At 42.8% G+C, this 19,417-nt stretch overlaps 1 protein-coding gene across 1 annotated transcript in view; it reads left to right on the top strand.

Annotated features, from left to right (window-relative positions):
- The window catches only part of hps1 (HPS1 biogenesis of lysosomal organelles complex 3 subunit 1), a 95,919-nt gene that overhangs the window by 51,321 nt on the left and 25,181 nt on the right, over positions 1–19,417 (top strand). Inside the window, exons 8-14 of the mRNA XM_072238983.1 lie at positions 1,711–1,760; positions 3,178–3,345; positions 11,436–11,615; positions 12,207–12,274; positions 13,064–13,195; positions 16,598–16,663; positions 18,456–18,597. Of these exons, the coding sequence (XP_072095084.1) occupies positions 1,711–1,760; positions 3,178–3,345; positions 11,436–11,615; positions 12,207–12,274; positions 13,064–13,195; positions 16,598–16,663; positions 18,456–18,597 (806 nt within the window). The remainder of the gene's footprint in view (positions 1–1,710; positions 1,761–3,177; positions 3,346–11,435; positions 11,616–12,206; positions 12,275–13,063; positions 13,196–16,597; positions 16,664–18,455; positions 18,598–19,417) is intronic.

Below are 19,417 nucleotides of genomic sequence, written 5' to 3'. Positions count from 1 at the left end.
AAATAATTACTCACCCCCTTCAAGTCAGTATTTAGTAGATGCACCTTTGGCAGCAATTACAGCCTTGAGTCTGTGTGGATAGGTCTCTGTCAGCTTTGCACATCTGGACACTGCAGTTCTTCCCCATTCTTCTTTACAAAACTGCTCAAGCTCTGCCAGATTGCATGGAGACAGTGAGTGAACAGCCCTTTTCAATTCCAGCCACAAATTCTCAATTGGATTGAGGTCTGGACTCCGACTTGGCCCCTCCAGGACATTGACTTTGTCGTTAAGTGATTCCTGTGTGTAGCTTTGGCTTAATGCTTGGGGTCATTGTCTTGCTGGAAAACAAATCTTTTCCCAAGTCACAGTTCCCTTGCAGACTGCGTCAGGATTTCCCTGTATTTTGCTGCATTCATTTTACCCTCTACCTTCACAAGCCTTCCAGGGCCTGCTGCAATGAAGTATCCCCACAGCATAATGCAGCCACCACCATGCTTCATGGTAGGGATGGTCTGTTTTGATGATATGCAGTATAGCATTTGGTCTGATGGCCAAAATGCCTAGTCTAGTTCCCTTGGTCACTCAGTTTTTGAGGACGGCCTGCTCTAGGCAGATTTACAGCTGAGCCATATTCTTTCCGTTTCTTGATTGACTTAACTGTACTCCAAGGGATACTCAGTGACTTGGAAATTTTCTTGTATCCATCTCCTGACCTGTGCTTTTCAATAACCTTTTTGCAGAGTTGCTTGGAGTGTTCTTTTTGCCATCTTGGTGTAGTTTTTGCCAGGATACTGACTCACCAGCAGTTGGACCTTCCAGAAACAGGTGTATTTTTACTACAATCAATTAAAACACCTTGACTGCACACATGCCTCCAAAACCAGATCTCCATTTAACTAATATGACTTCTAAGACCGATTGGCTTTAGAATTGTGATGAATTTAGAATCACAAATTTAGAATCAGTGATGATTTGGCGTGTCACATTAAAGGGAGTGAATACTTATGCAATCAAATATTTTGTTTTATATTTGTAATTAATTTAGATCACTTTGTAGAGATCTGTTTTCACATTGACCAGAATCTGTTTCTGTTGATCAGTGTCAAAAAAAAAGTCAAATTAAATCCACTGTGATTTAATGTTGTAAAACAATAAAACATGAAAACTTCTGGGGGTGGTGGGGGGGTTGAATACTTTTTTATAGGCACTGTAATACCTTGTCTTGTTTCTAATTGGATTAGTTTTTCTTTATCACACATACACTAAAACATAGAGAAATACATCATTTGTGTCAAGTTAAGTCAGAGAGGATTGTGCTGGGCAGCCTGCAAGGGTTACTACGCTTAAAGCACCAACATAGCATGCTCACAACTAACTGGGGGCCTTTGGAACGTGGGAGGAAACTGGAGCTCCTGGAGGAAACCCACGTGGTCATGGGGAGTACGTACAAACTCCAAACAGACAGCAGCCCGAATTGAACGGCAGTTGCTGGCGTTGTAAAATGATGCGCTAACCACGCCACCCCTGGGGCAAGTAATTTGACTTACCAGTACAGTTTCCCAGATTCTCTTCATGTAGTGAAAATGCCTTTGTCAGTGGGATAAATTGTGTGTATTCTTTGTTTATTAGTTTTCCCCACATTTTGCTTGGTCTTTTTAAAGATTTAGATATACATTCTGGATTATTACTATAGCTTTTTAAACAGGGTTTTTACTTTACCCTCCACAGGAGGCTCAGTGGGAAGTAGTTCACAGCGATTCACAGACCCAGTGGTACAGGTAGGCAGTAACAATTTACTAACAGGTGATCATCCAGCATCTCGCTGTTATTTGAGCTGTCAGGTTGCTTGACGATGGATAACATCATAGTGCTAGATTCTGCATTAAGCAGCTCTCTTCAATGGGTCCTTGGCACCTACAGACAGTGACATTTTACCGGTTCGAAGTGATTAACAGAGCAGCTAGAAACAAGGAGAGGCAAGATTGTTTTGGACTTGGGGAAAAATGTTGCATTTTAAAAGCTCTTTTAAAACATAATTTACTTTGTTATTGAAGTAGCTGGCACATGTGCAATTACAGTATAAGAACTAAGATTCAATACATCATAAATGTTAGTGGCTTTTCTCTGCATATTTCAATAAGGACAGCCGTAAAAGCTGCCTTAGTTTCCAGTTCAAAGTAAATTTATTTTCAAATTAACTGTATGTCACCACATTCTACCTTGAGATTCGTTTTCTTACAGGCATTTGTAGAGCAATACAGACATACTATAGAATTTATATTAAAAAATACATAACGAAGACTAGCAAACATCCATTGTAAAAGAAGGCAAATTAGGCGAATAATAAAGAAATAAGTGATAAAATAAACATTTCACACTTTATGTCAACCCATTAATCTTCAGCCCATGCTATATGGGGATTAGTGCTAATATTATTCTATGATTGTATGTGCAGTGACTATATGTACAGTGTTTTGCTCCTTGGAATGATGTTTTGTTTAACTGTATATGCTTGAATGGCAATAAACTTGAAATAAAGTAACAGAAGAAAACCATTTCGCCAATAATGTCCATGTGGTTCCTTTCCCTCTCCATATTTCCATGTACCTGTAGAACATGTTGTCCTAATAAACTCATTACACTGCCCCCCCCCCCCACTCCTGCCTCTTGATCTTGTTTTTCATCAACCTATGGTAGGGGAGAGTTTACAGTAGGAGATCCGCATGGTCTTAGGAGAATATGCAAGCTTCACACAGCACTCAAGATCAGATTGGAGCAAGGGCCAATTCCTGGAACTGAGGCAACAGTAGTTAATGCTTTGCCACCCTGCTTACCCAATGGCCTTATGACAGTTCTGACTTGACTTGATAATGAAGGGGCTGCTACAGACAGAAGTAAAAATGGTCAGGTTCTTAATAAAGATTCTGCAATTGCTTGATATCTTGAGCAGCACACACAAAAAGCTGGGGGAAGGTCACACAGCATCAATGGAGGGGAATAAACAGCTGATGTTATGAGCTAAGGCCCTTCAAATTCTTGATGATCGGCCACTCCATGAAGTCCTATGTTATGATGCTACAAATATTTGCCATTCTTTAGTCTCCAATCATGTGGTTTTCTTTTCATTGAGTGTTAATCTGTACTTTGACAAAATAGTGAACTTCACACGATAATGCCTTGTTTCCTGATGCTTAGGTTGCAAAAGGTGCCCCGCAGGCTGTTCAATCATCGCCTTCAGGGGTTTCTGCTCCCCTAAGAGTTTTCCTCGAATCCAGTTCAAAGGATAGTTATTGCCCCGTGATGCCCTACAACATGTACTGTATTTCCCTTTGGTTTGGCATCTCTCTGGTGCTGCTCAGTAAGGTAAGGACAAAGATCAAGATTAACTTTATTGACCAAACTCGTGACCAACTTTATTGACCACAGAAAAGACTGCCTGAACAGTGGGTGGAAACAACAAAACTTGCCACACTTAATCTGGTATCTAAGAGAGCCATAGACTGCTGACCTATGGATCAATATCTGGGAAGTGGCTTTAACCTAAGATTTGTTTATAGCTGATGTGAATGTGAAGGGCTAAATGGACTATCACTGAGATAATTGGCTTTTTACACAATGATTGGTTCATTCAGAGGATGGACAGTTTAAAGATTAGCTTTTTTTTGTCACGTGTACATTGAAACATACAGTGAAGTGCATCGTTTGCAACAATGACTAAGACAGTCTGAGGATGTGCTGCGGACATAGTATGTCCACAAGTTACTAACCCCGACCTGTGCGTCTTTTGGACCTGACGAAGTCCTGACAAAGGGTCTCGGCCTGAAACGTCGACTGCACCTCTTCCTAGAGATGCTGCCTGGCCTGCTGCATTCACCAGCAACTTTGATGTGTGTTGCATGTCTTTTGGAATGTGGGAGGAAACTGGGGCACCTGGAGGAAACCCAGGCAGTCATGGGGAGAGCTTGCACACTCGTTACAGACAGCGATGGAATTGACCCTCAATCTTCCAATTGCTCCTCCAAGAGGACAGGACCACAGCCTTGTTGTTGGGTTTTCCTCAATGACCCAGAAAGCTCTGCTGACTGGAGTTCGGGCTTTATGCCTTGGCTCTTGGTAGGACCACCCAAGCCAAACAGTAGAGGGCAGACAGAGAGTGGTCCACCAGACCTCCAGGTTTGGGGGTTCAGCTCAGGGCCAACAACCCTGAGTGGTAAAACAAAATTGTAATGGAAACAGCAATGAAGAATCTTTCTACATCTGAGTGTGACGTTATTCCTGAGTCTCCACCCGGGACTTGCATGACTGACAGTAGTGAAAAACAAGAGGAAGCCACTGACATGATGAACGAAGCCCTGAACACCACCAGAGATGGAGGACCTTCATTGCTGCCCTAAATGCCAGCGGTGTATCAGGCAGAGTCCATCCTTCCAACTGCAGGCGCTGTAAAGCATTACACTAACTGCTATGCTGCCTGTAACCTAACCATAATATATTAAATTTAGTGCATGTAATTTTGGGCAATGCCTCTTAGAAACGATCACTTTAGCCATAAATTTTCCTGCCACGTTTGTGTTTCTTCAGTAATGCTCTAGATCAGTGATGTTTTTAACTGAATGACCGGCAGCCTTGAGGGGCTTGGTAGATCTGGCTCCAGCTTACTTGTGTACTACTTGTAATATTGAGATGACCTTATGGTTCCAAGGAATGCCCGCTATTTCATGGCATTGAGTTCAAGAATGCAATTCTGCAGGTGCGGCAAATCTTGAGCAAAGCGCACACAAAATGCTGGAGGAACTGGGCAGATCAGGGATGGAGAGGAATATACAGTTGACGGTTTTGGCCGTGACCTTTCATCAAGAGTTCAAGATTCTGGAGATTACGTTGTAAAAACCTCATCAGGCCTTATTGTTGGAAGGGTGGCGAGGCTTTGGAAAGAGTACAGAAGAGATTTTATTAGGATGTAGTTTGGATATGAGAGCATGTGTTGTCAGAAGTTGGATAAACCTGGGTTGTTTTCCCTGGAGTGCTGGAGGCTGAGGAGAGTTCTGGTAGAGGTTTATAAGATTTTGAGGGGCATCGATGCCACGTTCCAACGACATACCCGTCAGTAGGTTAATTGATTAGTGTAAAATTGCCCTGTGATCATGCTGATGTTGAATAGGTGGGTTGCTGGGTGATATGGCTCGTTGGGCTGGAAGAGCCTTCCATGCTGTATCTCTGAATAACGTAAAGTAAATTTTAAAAAAATTTAGATAGCTGGTATTTTTTCCTGAGGTTGAAATGTCTAGTACTGGAGGACATGCATTTAAGCTGAGATGGTAACTTTAAAAGCTTGACACAACTTTTTTTTATACACAGTGGTGGGTGCCTGAAATGTACGGCCAGAATTGATGCTGGAGGCCAATATGATAGAGGTGTTCAAGAGGCTCTTAGATAGGCATGTGGATGTGGAGCAAATGGAGGGATATGGATATTGTGCAGGCAGAAAGGATTAGCTTAGGTAGCCATATAATTAAGAGTTTAATTTCTTCAGCAAAACAGTGCGGACAGAAAGACCTGTTGTTATACTGTTTCATTCCCCAACTTCTGCTCAGAGAACAGTGAGCTGAACCTTTCATTCAAAGTTCAAAGTAAATTTATTATCAAAGTACATACAACCCTGAGATCCCTTTTCTTGTTGATGTACTCAATAAATCTATTGAATAATAAGCATAACGGAGTCAATGAAAGACCGTCCAACTACAACGTTCAACCAGAGCGCAGAAGACAACAAGCTACGCAAGTACAAAAATAAATAATAAATAAATAATACATCTTGAGAACATAAGATGAAGAGTCATTGAAAGTGAGTCCATCTGTTGTAGGAACATCTGAATGATAGGGCAAGTGAAGTTAGGTCAAGGTATCCCCTCTGGTTCAAGAGCCTGATGGTTGAGGGGTGATAACTGTTCTTGAACCTGGTGGTGTGGGTCCTGAGACACTTGTATCTTCTTCATGATGGTAGCAGCGAGAAGAGAGCAAGGCCTGGATGTTCTTGATGATGGATGCTGCTTTCCAGTGACAGCGTTTCGCGTAGATGTGCTCAATGGTTGGGAGTTCTTTACCTGCGATGGACAGGGCCCGTATCCACTACTTTTTTGTAGGATTTTCCATTCAAGGGCATTGGTGTTTCCATACCAGGTTGTGAGGTAGCCAGCTAACATATCCTCCACTACACATCAATAGAAGTTTGTCAACGTTTTAGATGTCTGCTGAATCTCTGAAAACTTCAGGGGAAGCAGAGGCACTGATGTGCTTTCTTCATAATTGCACTTGCGCACTTGGCCCAGGAGAGGTCCTCTCAAATAATAAGACCTGGAAATTTTAATTTGCCAACCCATTTCACTGCTGATCACCTGATGAGGACTGACTCATGGAGCTCTGGTTTTCTTCTCCTGAAGTCTATAATTAGCTCCTTGGTCTTCTGACATTCAGTAAGAGGTGGTTGTTGTTATGACAGCACTCAGCTAGATTTCAGTCTCCCTCCTATATGCTAATTCATCACCACCTTTGATTCAACTTTGACAGTAAACTTGAATATGGGATCGGAGCTGTGCTTCGCCACACAGTGTCCTGCTCTACTCACTTTATACTTATGACTAAGCACACAGCCTTGTGGTGTACCTGTGCTGATGGAGATTGTGGAGATGTTGTTGCCAATCTGAACTGACTGGGATCTGCAAGTGAGGAAATCCAGGATCAATTGCGGAAGGATGTATTGAGGCCAAGGTTTAGAAGCTTATTGGTTCATTTTGAGGGGATGATGGTATTGACTGCTGAGCTGTAGTTGATAAAGACTTTGCTGTCCAGATGTTCCAGGGTTGAGTGAAGAGCCGGTGAGATGGTATCTGCTGTGGACCTGTTGCTCCAGTAGGCAAATTGGAGCTTCTCAGGCATCCCTTCATTAACATAGTGCTTTTCACCTTTCCATGTTGTTACGGCATTAGCAACAATGAATACTGAAATGAGCCAGGGTCTTATAAACAAACATAAACATTTATTAAACTCTGCTCAACAACAGCGAAAAGTATTCAGACAACTAACTTAACCGGAAGTTAACTGCTATATGGCAACTCTGGAACAGTTCTTAAAAGGGTAAAATCGAAAACAGTTCTTAAAGTGGTAAATTCAAACATAGTCTTAAAATGGTAAATTCGAAAGTCCAAGTGATTTACACAGTCAATAAGGAGAGACTTCTCTGGAAGCGGATTTCTTCGAAGACGTGACGTTACTGCTGGTTCTCCAAAGGATTCACGACGAAGGAAACGAAACGGCTTAAAGGAACTGACCTTTTTCTGGCGAGTGAACACTGCACAAACTTCCCTGCTCTTGCAGGAGTTATCTCAGATACAGGTCACCACTTCTGAGCGAATCCTCAATAAGGTCGATTCTTCATTAAACCGCCGAAAGACTCCAACTTTATTCCGATCCTTCAGTAAGGTTTTCACTTTCCAATACTACTGTAAAGGTAAATCAAGGATACACCAACAAAGCTGGCAGCGATTGGTGAAACTGCCAGCGCAATGATTTTACCTTAGATTCAAGATTCAAAAGATTAAAAAAAAACTTTATTGTCATTCTAACCATACATCAGCTCTGCAGGGCAGAATGAGACAGCGTTTCTCAGGGGAGAAATAGAATAGAATTGTAGAATTCTATTGTAGAATTCTTTCTACAGTAGAAAGTAGAACTCTATTTTAAAACAAAATTGCATCATGAGACGAATACGCAGCATAACGGAGTAACTGACGAACTAAACTGAAAACTAACTGAAAACCAGCTGCATCACAACAGGGGTTCTCCTTTTATACCTGATGTGAACATCTCATCACGTGACCTCACACTGGTGGGAAAATTACATCACTCCACCATCACAAGACCATTACATCATGGTCATAAGACAGTCACAGGATGCCCATGAGGTATGTAACAATGTTCAAAATGATTCATGAAATTCTTGAAGGTTGTTCCTGCCACTGCCGCTGCCAAACACCTGTCTCTAATCTGCCAGACTTCCTGATTTTACTGTATTAAAGGCTCTATGTAAATACAGATTATTTTTATTATCACCTCATGACACATGAAGATTATGCAGCCTAATTAGTCCACGCTGATGTTTATTCTGCTACTCTGTGGTGCACTTGATCCCTGTGCCTGGCCAGTTTATTCCTCTTTGCTCTTACTGAAATAAACTTGTCTAGCACATCTTTAAGATGAGATGTGATAGTTTAAAGAAGACGTGCAGCAAATCATAAAGAGAAGAGATTCTGCAGATGCTGGAAATCCAGAGTAACACACACAATGCTGGAGGAACTCAGCAGGTCAGGCAGCAACTGTGGCAGAAGTTCTTAACCCTTTTTCTGCCATGGACATAAGTCGAGGGATAGAGTTTAAGAGTCACGAGGTAATGATGCAACTCTATAAAACTCTGGTTAGGCCGCACTTGGAGTACTGTGTCCCGTTCTGGTTGCCTCACTATAGGAAGGATGTGAATGCATTGGAAAGGGGACAGAGGAGATTGACCAGGATGCTGCCAGGTTTAGAGAGTATGGTTTATGATCAGAGGTTGAGGGAGCTAGGGCTTTACTCTTTGGAGAGAAGGAGGATGAGAAGAGATGTGATAGAGGTATGCAAGATATTAAGAGGAACAGACAGAGTGGACAGCCAGCGCCTCTTCCCCAGGGCACCACTGCTCAATACAATAGGACATGGCTTTAAGGTAAGGGGTGGGAAGTTCAAGAGGGATATTAGAGGAATGTTTTTTACTCAGAGTTGGTGCGTGGAATGCACTGCCTGAGTCAGTGGTGGAGGCAGATACACTAGTGAAATTTAAGAGACTACTAGACAGGTATATGGAGGAATCTAAGGTGGGGGGTTATATGGGAGGCAGGGTTTGAGGCTCGGCACAACATTGTGGGCCGAAGGGTCTGTACTGTGCTGTACTATTCTATGTTCTATGACTTCTACTAATGGGTCCGTGAACCCCAGCTTGGGAACCCCTGATCTATGGAAAGGAATAACCAGTTGATGTTTCGGTCAAGACCCTTCACTGGGACTTGTGAAGAGTCTCAGCGCGAACCATCGACTGTTTATTCCTCTCTTTTCTGACCTACTGAGCTCCTCCAACATTTTGCATGCGTTACTATGCAAGACAAGTGTTTTTTTTTCTACAGAGAGTGATTGGAGCCTAAGTCGTGCTGCCAGGGAAGACAATAGAAATGGATCCAACAGCAGTGTTTAAGAGGCATTTGGATAGGAACATGAACAGACGGGGAAGCGAGAGATGTGAAATAAGTGCAGGCAGATAAGATGAGTTTAGATTTCAAGGTTGATGTAGACATGGTGGTCCAAAAACATCCACACAGTGAATAACATTACAAAGATATTTTAAAATTATTCTTCATATTTCCTTGTACTAGATGCTGCCCTTAAGTGCATAAAACATGGGTGCGTAATTAACCCATTGAGTCTGCTGCACCATTCAGTCATAGCTGATCTATTTTCCTCCTCAACCCCATTCCCCTGGATTCTCCCTGTAACCTTTGATGCCTTTACTAATCAAGAACTAATCAACCTTTGCTTTAAATGTACCCAATAAATTGGCCTCCACAGGCTTCTGTGGCAGTGAATTCCACAGATTCACCATTGTCTGTCTGAAGAAATTCCTCCTCCTCCTCTATTCCAAAAGGACATCCTTCTGTTGTGAGGCTGTGCCCTCTGGTCCTAGACTCTCCCACTATTGGAAACACCCTTATCACATCCACTCTATTTAGGCCTTTCAATGTTCAGTAGATTTCAGTGAGACGTCATAGAAATGTACAGCACAGAAACATGCTCTTTGACCCATCTAGTATGTGCTGAACCATTTAATCTGCCTACTCCCATCGACCTGCACTGGGACCATCGCCCTCTGTACCCTGACCATCATGTACCTTTCTAAACTTCTTTTATTCTTCTGAACTCCGTCAGTGCAGGCCCAGAGCCATCAAACATTCTTCATACATTAACTCTTTCATACCCAGGTTGATTCTTGTAAATCTCTGGACTCTCTCCAATGCCAGCACGTTCTTCCTTGGATACAGGGCCCAAAACTGCCTGCAATACTCCAAATGTGGTCTGTCCAGTTTCTTGTACAGCCTCATCAAATGCTCCTCATAGGAGCTACCTCCCTGTTGTCTCAATGTCTTCCCTATGCTTGGTGCTCAAACTGACCTCGATAATAAGCACCAATCTGTTCCTTCATGCTTGTACCACTGGACTCAGTCTGCACCCTTGTTCTAGTCCCAGGTCCTGAATCACATCTAGTCTAACAGTCTTAGTCATACAAAGCTGCTCAGCTATTTAAAAGAAAAAATGAACATGCTTAAAACACATCTGGAAGCAAAATGTCGATTCTGAGGAACAGCACCTAAAAACTGAAACATTTACATTCTGCAGCTAATTGATCTGCTACATATCTTTCTTTAGTATAAGCTTTCTTTCCACTATTCCTTTTATCCCTCTGTAATGAGAGATAACAAACTGAGTTCTCTTCTCTCAGACTTCATGGCAGTGCTTCCCGAAGAGTGCAAGATGTTATGGCTCGGATTAACTTTCAAGCTAACTTGGCGGAAGTACTTCAGCTTCCAGTCTGATATCTTGTGACATGTGAAAGCAAAGAATGGAGAAGTTAGTTATTCAGGAAACAGTAAGGGTCAACGTGAGAAAACAAAACATTTGATATGCAATTATTAGTATAATGCTTTGCTTTATTCCTTGTTCTATCAGGTGACCGCACCAGTCAAAGTAAATTTATTATCAAAGTGCATGTTACCATACACCTTGGGATGCATTTTCTTGCAGGCGTTTACAGGAAAGTAAAGAAAAACAGTAGAATTTATGAAAAACTATACATAAAATACTTAGAAATAACCAACTTACGGAAGAAGACAAATAAAACATAATACTGAAACGATCAGATGTAAAGTCTGCAAAAGCGAGGCTGTAGGTTGTGGAAAGAGGTCATTGTTGAGGTGAGTGGCCATGCTGGTTCAGCAGCCTGCTGGTTGTAGGGTAAAACTGTTCCTGAACTTGGTGGTGTGGAATCTAAGGCTCCTCTACTCATAATTATAGCTACTATCCTGATGATAGTTGCTACAATTGTCTCTACCAGCTGGTATTATTAAGTCGGATAGGCAATTAATTATATAGTTACAGCCTTCATTAAAAATCAAAATAACACTCCTGTGCTGTACTGATATTGCCTTTAGTTTATTGGGTTTTAAATTTAAACTTTGGAGGGCTGTAATGGAATGTGCTCTGAAATTAGACCTAATTCCTGCAGAAAGTGCTCCCTGGACCTTTCACAAATTTAATCCCAGTGAAAGGATTATTTTATTGTCACTAACAAGTTCATTTAATTTCTTTACTGGCAGGTTCCTAACAGTCAAGTTGCAGTGACCTTGTATCATCTCCTGGATGCATTCAGTGTGCTGGAGGCCAGACTGAGTGAGGGACAGGAGCTCGGACACTCTTCTCGTGTTCATCCCAACTTGTCAGATCTAAGGCAAAAGATGGATAAATTCATAAAGGCTATTGGAGTCCCAAAGCAGCAGGTAATAGAGTGATGTGATATGTTATTGATAAAACTTGGGAGAGAAAGACACTTAAATCTTTAGTTTTATTTGTCACGTACATCGAAACACAGTGAAGTGAGTTATTTGATTCAGTGACCCCCCATGTTCTGAGGATGTGCTGGGGCGGCAGGGGGCGCCCACATGCTTCTCTGGCACCAACATTGCATGCCCACAACTTCCTGACTTGTACGTCTTTGGAATGTGGGAGGAAACTGGAACACCCAGAGGAAACCCACATGGCCACACTGGAAACTTTGAAACTCCTTACAGATTGTGGCAGGAATTGAACCCTGATTGCTGGTGTTGTGCACTTCTGTGCCATTCTGAACCTTGACCCACAGTACAGATGTTGCAGGTAGGTAGGGGCTAGGACCTTGGCAGTCAGAAGCCTGAAGCATGATTTTCCTCAGTGGCCCCAACAGGTCTCACCTGAGGCCCCTAGCCTAGGTAAATATGCAGGTGTGGACTGTGGATGATGAGCCAACTTTAGTTCTATTTGACTTGGGTTTTACACTACTCTATCTGGAGCACTAAATAGTAACCAATGTGTGTTTCTGATGTTTACTGCAGTTACAGTCTGCCTGGATAGACTTCAAGAACAAAGCATTTTCTAAAGGCAACACTGGAAATCCTCAGGAGTGAGAAAACATTTCTTTTCAATGTCTTTCTGAGCCTGTTTCATCCCGTGTGCATTAAAATATACAATGAGTACGTGCAAGACAGAAATTCTTTCCTGTGCAGTATGCTCCAACCATGGGCACATAAACCATAAAACCATATAACCATATAACAATTACAGCATGGAAACGGGCCATCTCGGCCCTTCCAGACTCTTTCAGACCGTGCTGAACTAAAGTTGATGCTCTTCTGGATGTTCCAAACGCTGAGACTTTTCCTGCACCCACCTAATACCCACACTTTTCCCGAATGACTTAATGACTAGTAATGAAGGTCGGTAACCGAAGTGATTTAATTCAATTCCAGGCTCCTTGTGCCTCATGATATGCCCTTGTTATTTATTCTGACTCAAATCAGTACTGGCGGGGACATTCTGTGCTGGGCATAGAATATAGTTACCACTACAGAACAGAAACGGGCCCTTTGGCCCAGCTAGTTTGTGCTGGCCTGGGTTTCTGACTAGTTTAGGGGTTCCAACCTTTATTATGCCATGGACCAATATCATTAAGCAAAGGGGTCCATGGGCTGTAGGTTGCGACTCTTGTCCCACCCACTGTACCTACACCCAGATCATAACCCACCTGTAATTCAAAACGGGTTTGAACGGAGTCTGAGTTATTTTTTTTTTATTTTGGAAATTAAGCCTTCAGTTATTCATTGTGAAATATTTGGACTGTTGTTTACCTATCGCTGAGTGGTGTTTGGTTTGAGTGTTGGGAATTGTTCCATCTTGATTTGTTCTGTTGCAGTCTGTTGCAGGCATGTCGGAATGTGAAGACCCAACTATGCTTGCTTTATCAGCACTATTTCCTGGTAAAACCAGCAGGAGGCTCTCAGCATTTGACTATCGACTTGCAGACCAAAATGCAAAAAATTGTCCAGTACGTATTACTATTAGGCAGAAGAATAAATAGAATGGATTTGCCTTGTGTAGTACCTCCTGAACCAGTCTGGCCATTTTCCTCTAACCTCTCTCACTAACAAGGTGTTTTTGCCCACAGAATTGCTTTTCACTAGATATTTGTGTTTTTTGCACCATTCTCCATAAGCTCTGGAGACCATGCGGGAAAATCCCAGGAGATCAGCAGCTTTTGAGATAATCAAACCACCTTGCCTGACACCAACAATTGTTCCGTGGCCAAAGTCATTTGGATCACATTCCTTCCCTGTTCTGTTGCTTGGTTTGAACAACAGCTGAACCTCCTGATGATGTCTGCATTGAGTTGCTGACACATGGTTGGTTGTTAGATATTTGCATTAACAAAGTGTACAGGTGTACCTAATAAAATGGCCACTGAGTGTCTTTGCCGGACATGATCCCTCAGCTGGTGTACTTCCACTTGTAAAGTAGGTGACTTCAGCCTGATGGTTGAAGTGTTGGTGAAAAATGGTCTGAACCACTAATCCAGTCACTTCACGTCACTATTGTATACAGTATGTACCGTCAAGTTCGAAATAGTTTTTATTTCATTGAGGATTGCTGATGACAAGATGATGGGTATTGGCTACGATGTTCGATAAAAGGTTGTAATGTAATCGTCTACAAACGAGAAAATCTGCAGGTGTTGGAAATCCAAGCAGAGCACACAAAATGCTGGAGGAACTCAGCAGGTCAGGTAGCATCCATGAGAAAGAGAACAGTCATTGTTTTGGGCCGAGACCCTTCCCAATATAATCATCCTGTAGTTATTATATGAAAATCTGCAGAAATTATAAAAGTCGTTCAGAGATGGATACTTTATTGATCCCAAATGAAATTATGGTGTCACAGTAACATTACAAGTGCACACATAGAAGAGAAGTAAGAAAGAATAAAAAATAAGTTACCTCAGCCTAACAGGAGGGGGTCATCACTTCCCTGGTTATAGGTTGACTCATTATAGAGCCTGATGACTGAGGGTAAAAACGACCTCGTATAGCGCTCTTTGGAGCAGTGCAGTTATCTTAGTCTATTACTGAAGGTGCTCCTCTGTTTAGCCAAGGTGGCATGCAGAGGGTGAGAAACGTTGTCCAGAATTGCCAAGATTTTCTGCAGGGTCCTTTGTTCTACCACAGCCGCCAGAGTGTCCAGTTTGACTCCAATAACAGAGGTAGCCTTTCTAATCAGTTTATTAAACTTGTTGGCATCACCCGCGTTGATGCCATTGCCCCAGCACATCACCACATAGAAGATTATACTGACGACAACAGACTGGTAGAACATGTGAAGGAGAGGCCTGCATACACTAAAGGACCTCAGTCTCCTCAGGAGGTAGAGGTGACTCTGGCCCTTCTTGTACGCAGCCTCTGTGTTGGTGCTCCACTCAAGTCTGTCATCCAGGTGCACCCCCAGGTACTTGTAGGTTCTCACCACATCCACGTCCTCACCATCAAGAGTAACAGGGAGCAGTGCAGGCTTAGTCTTCCTAAAGTCCATCACCATCTCCTTTGTCTTACTGACGTTGAGCTGCAGATGATTCAGTTTGCGCCATTTAACAAAGTCCTCCACCATGGCTCTGTATTCATCCTCCCGTCCTTCTTTTATACACCCAACTATTGCTGAGTCATCAGAGAATTTCTGCAAATGACATGACTCAGTGTTGTATCTAAAGTTCGAGGTTCACAGGGTAAACAGGAAAAGAGCCAATACAGTCCCCTGTGGGGCCCCAGTGCTGTTTATAGCCATGTCTGACACACAGCTCTGAAGCCACACAGACTGTGGTCTGCCAGGCAGGTAGTCCATTGTCCAGGATACAATGGAAGCGCCAACCTGCAATGAACGGAGCTTTTCTCCCAGCAACGAGGTATTGAAGGCACTTGAGAAATTTAAAAACATGATCCCCAGAGCTGTCCTGCTTATCCAAATGGGAGTAGGCTCTGTTCAGCAGGTAGATGAGAGCATCGTCAACTCCAATGTGCTCCTGGTAGGCAAATGGCAGGGGATCGAGGGCTGATCTGACCAGGGGTCGGAGTGAGCCAGGACCAGCCTCTCTAGGGTCTTCATGATTTGTGTGGTCAGGGCCATTGGACTGTAGTCATTCAAGACTTTTGGTTGGCTGTACTTGGATACTGGGATAACATTGATGTTTTCCACAGTTGGGACCCTTTCTAGGCTGAGACTCAGATTGAAAATGGGCTGGAGAACTCCCCACAACTGCTCAGCACACTCAGTCAGGACCTTGGGGTTCACACCATCCAGCCCCAATGCTTTGCCGCATCTGAGTTTCCCCCAGAACCCTTCTCACCTGCTCAGTAGTGAGAGTGAGCCCATGGTGACTGGGGAGTTGGAGGGAGGTGACGATTGGGATGATAGTAGTTGGAATGTGGAGGTGTGGATGGTAGGTGCAGGGTAAGGAAAGGATGTTGACAGTGGTAGTACCCTGTGCTGAACTGGAGGGGAGAGGCATCAGTGCTGAGGGAGCATTGGGTGGCTTGGCATCTGGACTGGTGTGTTGAGGGATGACAATACAGGACTAGTTAATATAAAACATAACTGTGGTTGGTATTAGGATTATTGGAGTTGGTTTATTATTGTCTCATGTACCGAGGTACAATGACAAACTTGTCTTGTGTATTGTTTTACAGATCAATTCATTACACAGTGCATGGAGGTAATACTTGGAGAAACATTAACAAAGCAGAATAAAGTGTGTAGAGAATGTGCAGTGTAGGTAAACTAACATGCAAGATCATAATGGGGTTGATGGTGAAGTCAAGAATCCATCTTATTGTACAAGAGGTCCATTCAAAGTCTTAAAACAGCAGATGAGAAGCTTTCTTGAACCTGGTGGTGCGTATGTTGAGGCTTTTGTATCTTCTGCCTGATGGGAAGGAAGAGAAGAGAGAAAAGTCTGGGATGGGTGGGGATTTTGATTACGTTGGCTGTTTTACCGAGGCAGCGAGAAGTAAAGATAGGGTCCATGGAGGGCTGGCTGGTTTCTGTGATGTGCTGAACTCTGTCTGGTTTCCTACAGTCACAGGCAGAACAGCTGCTGTGCCAAGCTGTGATGTATCCAGGTAGGATGCTTTCTGCGGTGCATTGATTAAACCTCTGAAACAAAAGCTGACTCTGCTGGAAATACTTTTCAGGTTCATCCTCTTCTTGTTATGTTCTTCACAGATGGAACTGACGAGCTGACTGCTTGCAGCAATCAGCTTACAGATCAGTGGCCAATTAGAAACCAAAATGGGTCACATTTTGGGATTCTCTGTAAATCAGCGAAATGGAGTACATGTAGATACAAAGAGACACTGTTCTGAGTCACATTTTTAATGTTACAATGGTTTTTCTCTGTTCCCTGTAGGGAGAAACTGATAGACTGGAAGGATTTCCTCTTGGTAAAGAGCAAGAGGAATACCACCGTGATTTCATATCCTTGTTGGCTATTAAAGATGATTTCTTAAAAATCAAAGTTCTACAGATGCTGGAAGTCTGGAATAAACATGCTCAAGACACTCAGCATGTCAGGTAGCACTCTGTAGAGAAAGAGTTAATGTTTCATGGCAAGGAAGCTTCTTAAGATTATGCCTCTTTGCAAATTTAGAGAAAAGTAATCTTTTGCACAAAAGGCACTTATGCCAATTTCAATAATGTTAATGTATGATTTGTCCAACTTGTTCTCTGTATGTCATAGCTTATTTAGAGGCATGGAGGCATCTTAGCTGGAGCTATTTGAAAGGGAAAATAAATCTAAGGATCAAGCTCCTGGTCATAATTTGAGGCTTCCTGTTATAAATGACTAGCAAAGACACAAAGGGGCTTCTTTCAATACCTCCACCATCCAGGCCGTGCTCTGTTCTCATCGGGAAGGAAGTACAAGAGCCTTGGGTTCTACACCACCAGGTTCAGGAACAGTTACTACCCTTCGACCATCGGGCTCCTGAACCGGAGTGGAAAACTTCAGTCACCTCAACTCTGAATTGATGCCACAACCTACAGACTTACTTTCAAGGACTTCACAACTCAGCTTTTTAAAAAATTTGCACAATTTGTCATCTTTTGCGCATTGGTTGAATACTTTTTATAGGCACTGTTAATGATTACTTAAGTGGCCTGTTAAAACGGGCATAGTTTAACTACCAGACCAAAGGGCTGAGGCTGTAATCCAGGCTGGCATTCCATCGCACCATTTCCAGAGATGCTGTCTTTCAAACAAGTCATCAGTTAGAGGTCCCGTCTTTCCCCTTGGGTGGGTACAAATGATCACAAGGCATTATGGAAAAAAATACATGGAGGTTCTTCCTACTGAACTGGTTACTTGACCTGTCCTTCAAGCAGTATCACAAAGGCGTTTGATGGTTATGGTTTTATCATGTTTTGTGGGAGCTTGTAGAACATGGAATAGTACAGGCTCTTCCGCCATAATTCTGTGCTGAAGGTCAATCCAACCATTCCATCCGACATAGCCCTCCACTTCTCTTTGATCCACATAGAGTCCCTTAAACGTCCATTATGTACCTGCTTCTGCCACCGACCCTGGCAGTGTGTACCATGCACACACCGCTCTGTGTTTAAATAAATAACTAAAAATGAATCCTACTTCTAACGTTCCTCCTATACTTTCCTCCAATCACCTTAAAATGATGCCCCACTGTTAGCCATTTCTGCCCCTGCAAAAAGGTCTCTGCCTGTCCTCTTGATCTATGCCTCATCATCTTGTCACTTCTCATTCCTCTTGTCTGGAAAGAGAAAAGCCCTCAGGTCGCTCAGTTTACCCTCATAAGACATGCTCTTGAATCCAGAGAGCATCCTGGTAAATCTCCTCTGCACCCTCTCTAAAGCATCCACATCATTCCTATAATGTGGTGACTAGAACGGAACACAATACTCCCAAGCGTGATCTAACCAGAGTTTGGTTGTTACTGTTTTATCACATGTTTTGTGGGAGCTTGTTGTACAAATTTTAATTGTTTATCCTGCAACTTGTGACTAATCTTGAAAATCACTTCACTGGCTGGAAAGTAGTTTGGACTGTTGTTGGCTGTGAAAGTTGCTACAAATTATTCTCTCATACTGAGTTACATTGAATTTAGTTGTAGCTCCAGAACATTAAAGCAGAAACAGAAAGATTGCCTTCAATGTTATCACTTGATGATTGATAATCTTTTAATCCTATGTTCTGTAAATGCTGTGCATTTGGTTGACCTTGACTTTGACTATACCTATCTGCAAGACTTCCCAGGACTGATCCATTTCATTTACGTGGACAGGACAATGGGCCAAATGATTGCACCTTCCTTAAATACTTCAGAGAAGTCCACAGAGCTGGGGAAAGGACCATTGGCTACATTCATTAAAAGCAAGGTACAGTAAAACTGCGATCATCTGCCATCCTCATAACTATGGTGCTGGAATGGCAGATTTTCCAGACTATTGGATATTACTCCTATTTCCCAAAAGGCTTTTAAATCGTAAGACCATAAGACACAGGAGCAGAATTAGGACATTTGGCCCATTGAGTCTGCTCTGCTTTTCCATCTTGGCTGATTTATTATCCCTCTGAACTCCATTCTTCTGCCTTCTCTCCATAATCTTTGACATCCTTGCTAATCAAGAAACTATCATAAGACCATAAGACAAAGGAGCAGAAGTCGGCCATTCGGCCCATCGAGTCTGCTGTGCCATTTTATCATGAGCTGATCCATTCTCCCATTTAGTCCCACTCCCCCGCCTTCTCACCATAACCTTTGATGCCCTGGCTACTCAGATACCTATCAATCTCTGTCTTAAATACGCCCAATGACTTGGCCTTCACTGCCACCCGTGGCAACAAATTCCATAGATTGACCACCCTCTAACTAAAAAAATTTCTTCGCATCTCTGTTCTGAATGGGCGCCCTTCAATCCTTAAGTCATGCCCTCTCGTACTAGACTCCCCCAACATGGGAAACAAATTTGCCACATCCACTCTGTCCATGCCTTTGAACATTTGAAATGTTTCTGAGGTCCCCCCCCTCATTCTTCTAAACTCCAAGGAGTACAGTCCAATAGCAGTCAAACGTTCCTCATATGTTAACCCTATCATTCCAGTGAATCTTCTCTGAACCCTCTCCAACATCAGCACATCCTTTCTTAAATAAGGAGTCCAAAACTGCACACAGTACTCCAAGTGAGGTCTTACCAG

Source organism: Mobula birostris, chromosome 21 (genome assembly GCF_030028105.1).
Source record: "Mobula birostris isolate sMobBir1 chromosome 21, sMobBir1.hap1, whole genome shotgun sequence".
Lineage (NCBI taxonomy): Eukaryota > Metazoa > Chordata > Chondrichthyes > Myliobatiformes > Myliobatidae > Mobula > Mobula birostris.
This window is presented reverse-complemented; position numbering and strand designations above follow the sequence as displayed.